At 43.0% G+C, this 5,131-nt stretch overlaps 2 protein-coding genes across 2 annotated transcripts in view; one reads left to right on the plus strand and one right to left on the minus strand.

The window, feature by feature from the left end:
* Window positions 1-220: 220 nt before the first annotated feature.
* The window catches only part of T265_09219 (hypothetical protein), a gene marked incomplete at both ends in the record, with an annotated part of 13,033 nt that continues 8,122 nt past the window's right edge, over window positions 221-5,131 (minus strand). Inside the window, 4 exons of the mRNA XM_009175238.1 lie at window positions 221-433; window positions 1,775-1,932; window positions 4,042-4,124; window positions 4,194-4,282. Of these exons, the coding sequence (XP_009173502.1) occupies window positions 221-433; window positions 1,775-1,932; window positions 4,042-4,124; window positions 4,194-4,282 (543 nt within the window). The remainder of the gene's footprint in view (window positions 434-1,774; window positions 1,933-4,041; window positions 4,125-4,193; window positions 4,283-5,131) is intronic.
* T265_09220 (hypothetical protein) overlaps window positions 3,934-5,131 on the plus strand; it is a gene marked incomplete at both ends in the record, with an annotated part of 4,041 nt that continues 2,843 nt past the window's right edge. The window contains 2 exons of the mRNA XM_009175239.1: window positions 3,934-4,021; window positions 4,069-4,208. Coding sequence (XP_009173503.1) covers window positions 3,934-4,021; window positions 4,069-4,208 — 228 coding nt within the window. The remainder of the gene's footprint in view (window positions 4,022-4,068; window positions 4,209-5,131) is intronic.

Raw genomic sequence — 5,131 nt, forward strand, 5'->3', positions numbered from 1 at the left:
TCGCCGCGATAATTGCTACTTCGATTGTGACGGCAGGCTTATCCGTCCCGTACGATTTCATCGCCTACTTCCTATTAGGCACAGTTAATTTCAGCGAGTTGTTCTCACATCAGCAACACAACTGAACGCGCGCCATTATTTGGACTGGTTGACTCAGTTGGTAAAATCGTCTTGTTGTAATCCGGAAACGAACTGGAGACTCGAGGTATTGATCGGCTTGTCAGACATACGGCGTAGGAACTGTGACGACGGCAGAGTCCGCATCCGGTTGCATCAGCCGCTCGGTCACAGAATACCGGAAGTGTCGAGTATGGAGCTTAGAAAAACGGATCAATAGGGGATTTCGGGTTACAGTGGGATAGCCCAGTGCTTCAGACAGAAAAAACGAATGCCATACCATACCTTTGAGTTCATGGGTTCGGGGAACTGATACCTACACTTAAAAGCACCGCTTAGCTTTCTGGAAATCATTTGTTGTGAAAGTGTGTTAGTGCCACTTTCAAGATTTTTCTGGCTTGTGTTGCAAGCAACCAGTATTAGACGAACTCTCCGTACAAGCAGCCCTGGAGTGACGCCTTGATTAGAGCGAAACAAGAGGATGAACAACAGAGCCAAGTGAGATTCACTTGAGTCTCATTAAAATCAAACTAATGCGCCACAAGACGGTAAGGCATGCGTAATGCAAACCGACTTACGTAAGTGAACGCAAGAAACGATCTGCCCCAGAAATAACGATAAACGAAAAGGCCACCTATCCTGGATGTATACTGCGGCGGTCCTTTGCTGTGTCCTCGGATTCACTGCCTGTCTGACAATAATCTAACCTGCTAACATAGTGCTAGAAAAACAGTGAAAAAGAACGAGATCGCCTGACAGAAGGTCACCTATTGGATATCTCTTCTACGGATTCACACAGATGTAAAACGAATAGAACCTGTCAAATTTGTGAGTTGTGTCTTTATAATCAAATAATTGTCCAAACCGGTACAACTGGCGCGCTTTCGGTGAGTTACATGGGGCTGACATTTGATAAAACGGAATTCGATGACATAAGGTGGCCTAAAAGACTGTTGAGATACATGGTTTATTGATTCGTATCGCAAGACCAAGGCAAGCTAAGGGTTCGTACGAATCATTTTTGACAACATAATACCGGGTTTTGCAATCGCTTTTCGATTGTTCTGGCTGTATTCAAGCGGCACCGTTGGATTTATACACTCTAATACACTCTAATAGGCGCTCGAAAGATGGCGTTAAACGACTCGTTTGGATTGATCACGTGATCAGTATCAATAATGTGTGACGCAATCGAGCTTCTGACCGAGTCACTGAGTCTAGTGGTATTCCGGCATGAGAGATGCTCACGTATCATTTTGGCAAGCTGATCTATTGTGAGTTCAACCTATTCTGCCAAACAACAGCAGACGGAATACACACCCGTATTCTGGGAGGGGGAACTGGCATTTCATCTTCAAGGTTTAATTTGAGCAAAGTATTGGTCTTAAACTTAGAATGCCAAACTGAGGCAGAAAATGTGCTGTAAAGATTAAAACAAGCAATATTCGACCGTATCTCCCAACACATCAGAAATTGATGAAAAACGAGGGTTTCTTTATGACTATCATCTTACTGGGACCGTGTAACTGAAACCGCTCTGTATTGCGCCCTTCCAGTTGCCCAACCAAGAGTAACGCGGTCCACTGTGGTTACGGAACATGGGAGAATCCAAATTAGTCCAGCGTTCTGCTGTAGCACTCTTTCGGCGTCTGACTACCATATCACCAGAAAGAAGTACGAGGAGTGAGATACTGCCAGGATGCCCAGGTTTAGACAGGAAAAGTGGAGATGCAGATTTCGGGTTCAAACCACGGACTTTCCAGTCAGTAAATTCGCGTTCTAACCACTGAGCTGCCTCGCCCCCTTTGCTTTCTTCTATTCATTCAAACCGATAAGTATTCAGCAAGGCCGTACCAAATAAATTAAGATATCTGGCGGAATTCATGCAAAATATATGATAAACCCTAGCATCCATCTATTTTACTTGCCTTTTTCATCACTGTTCTGCTCTCCAATCCTTACTTCCTAAACAAATTTCTAACCTACCTCAATGTCAACATGTCATCCTTATTGTCTAGTTTAACGTACGGTTGCGCGAAATATCAAATGGGAGCATTTTTCAAAGATTTTCATCATTAGTTGTTTCATATAACTCTTCCGCTAACAACTCTTCCGCCACAACATTCACGACTGTATATGACAGCCAGACGAAGCACAAACGCTTGTTATGTCCAGCTGTCACCCAATCCGACGTATGAGATTTTAGTGAGAATCTAGCGGTCATATGATGCCAGCACTCACGTGATCTTGTCTACTGATTCCACGTTGTTTTATCGACTTCAAAAGTCCATGGAACTTGAGAGAGAAATTGAGAAAGAACTCATATCCCCTTTTGAACTCCGTAGTACTCAAATTAGAAATGTTGTTTCTGTGTAACCTGACACCGGATACGGCAGTTGTTTTTTCTATTTTTCAAACCACATCAGTACATCAGTCTTATATATTTGAAACATTTGATTCTAGTCAAAGAAAAGTGCTTACCGAATGAGTTTTCGTGTGTGGCATGTTACAGTTAATTCTATCCGTGTTTGTAAAAACGAAAATTACGGTAAAATAGTGGGAAGATTTGCCGCGAAAAACGATGCGCAAATCGAGCGACTTGTGCAGGGGGTTTAAACAAGTTCGAGTCAGTTTCACTGTGATACGCCACTGGATAGCCTGGATTGTAGTCGAAAACGAACACAAGTTTTCATCATCACCACCACATTCTCCGCTGAGCTCACTCAACCTTGATTTGTGCTTTTCTTATCCAATCAGTGCGACAGTATTTGAATGTTAAACTTGTAGGTTTAAGATGACTTTCGAGCACAAAACCTACTGTAATCAGGGCTATGGACAATGATGGAAAGTCAGATGTCAGATTTTATGTTGGTTTTTCTCTAAAGCCCTCCCAATAAGAAGAACCTTGTGAATGCAAAAAAACTCTAGCTACGGCGAGCAGTCATCCATAAATTTGATAGGAATTTATGCTCCTTCTAATAAGCATTATCTTAGTCAACACTTTTATGGTGAAAGAGCACTCCGGGGATTTGACTATCATACCCTCCAGGGACAAATCGAGTGCTCAATGGATGCCTGTTAGTACAAGGTGTAATTAACCGGGATTTATGTGTTGATACTTACATGGTTTTCGTTTTTCTCTTCACACCTTGCCTGTGTAACATCACGTGTCAAAGGCATAGGAACAGCTCACCCATGTTGGAGATTAATTTTAACCCTTTGACCCGAAAGTAGGCGGTCATAATTACAAAGATGAAAAGCCCCGGTCGTGGAACGTTCAACGTTTACTGGTAGAATCACTCACTGCGATTTTGGATGCATCGTGGCAGAACGACAAAGACGTTAGCCAGCAGTTCCACTACTTACGCATTAGTTCGATCACAAGAATGGCGCACAGATTTGCCTCTGATTAGAAAAGTCATCCAAAGGACGATAATGAGCCTGAATACTGCTGTCAACTGACTCACAAACAACTGCGATAAGGTTACTAGCAGACATCCATTTCTACAGGATAGACAGAACTGATTCATTGCTTAATGTAAAAAGAAAACAACTCTATCTTGTTCGTTTCGACTGAACTTGCCGAACATGCTGTAAGTGCTCACGGTCAGCCACAAGCTTTACTATGTGTGCTATGTCTTTGGTTGTGTCGGACAACATTTATTCTTTATTTCCCTCTGCAGTAAAAATAACCGCGGGCCACCCCCACCCCCATTACTTTACCCGATATTTCCATCAGTATCATACTCACAGCAGGTTATATTTGAATCCCAGTGACCGCAATTTTTCCTGGGTTGTTAATATACGCTTGCAGGTATGGATCGGTGTTTGTTGTTTAAATCACCATCCCTAAACAGGCTCGACGGGAGCGAGATGGCTCAAGTGGTTAGAGCGCGACTGGAAGGTCCGTGGTTCGAACCCGACCTCTGCCTCTCGACATCCCCTGTTTAGGCTTGGGAAACCTGGCAGTATCCAAGCTTTCCTCGGGTGGCATGGCAGCTAGGCACCTGAAGGGTGTTACAGCTGAGCGAAACAGGCCTTTCTACACTGAGTCGTTCCACCAGGCTGATATATACAGAAAGCTTATGTTTGTAGGTGGCCGTTTTTGCTGGCACCATTGAAACATAGCTGTGACGGATTGTCTCTGAAAACCTTCCCATAGGTTCTGAATCTCATTAGGTGCTTCAGAAAGGATCACCATATTTTTGCAATGAGAGGAACAGGTTCACCTAACATGAACGGAACACATCTGGGGTCATGATGAAGCTGGAACACCGTAAGCCTGGCCGTATTTACCGAGTCACGCAAAATGATAACACGTGGTTTGATAAGGCTTTCTAAAAGTTCCCTGGTGTACAATCCAGTTCATTGTGGCAAATGCAGTCGTTCTTAAGCACAACTAAAACATTATTGATCGATAGTACTGGGATATTTTTATTCATGTTCTAAGATGAGTTGTTATGAATACTGATTAAATCAGCCAAGTGAATTGAAAGTTATATTGTTCCAAGCATTTGTGGGTATTTTAATTCTCCCTCTGTAGAAGCGTATGCATCGCAAACTCTCTTCAGAAGAACGATACCTGATACCTTGAAATTTGTCAGTATTTACACAGGAAAGTGCAACACGGACAAAAGATCCCAGTGCTTCCAGCCTACTGCACTTGTCTTGTAATCGAATTATGGGTTAGATGGTACACAAGAGTTATCATCAGGTTACTCGAATGCACAACGCACTTTCATGAATATTTTATTCTCTTAGGTCTCTTTTGATGAACAGCAAACCTAGTAATAATATATAAGACAAAACTCGGTCTTCAACCTGAATACAGATGAATAGACCTATGGTGAATGAAGTGACCCGCTGGTTCAAAACATTACTGGAACCGCTCTGGGCGAGTAGGACGAGATAGATCAGTGATTAGAGTGCGAATTTATTTACCGGAAGGTCTGTGCCTCTCGACTTCTCCTGACTAGGCTTGAGCAACCTGAGATTATCCCAGCCCTCATGCTTC

Source organism: Opisthorchis viverrini (assembly GCF_000715545.1).
Source record: "Opisthorchis viverrini unplaced genomic scaffold opera_v5_265, whole genome shotgun sequence".
Classification (NCBI taxonomy): Eukaryota; Metazoa; Platyhelminthes; class Trematoda; order Opisthorchiida; family Opisthorchiidae; genus Opisthorchis; species Opisthorchis viverrini.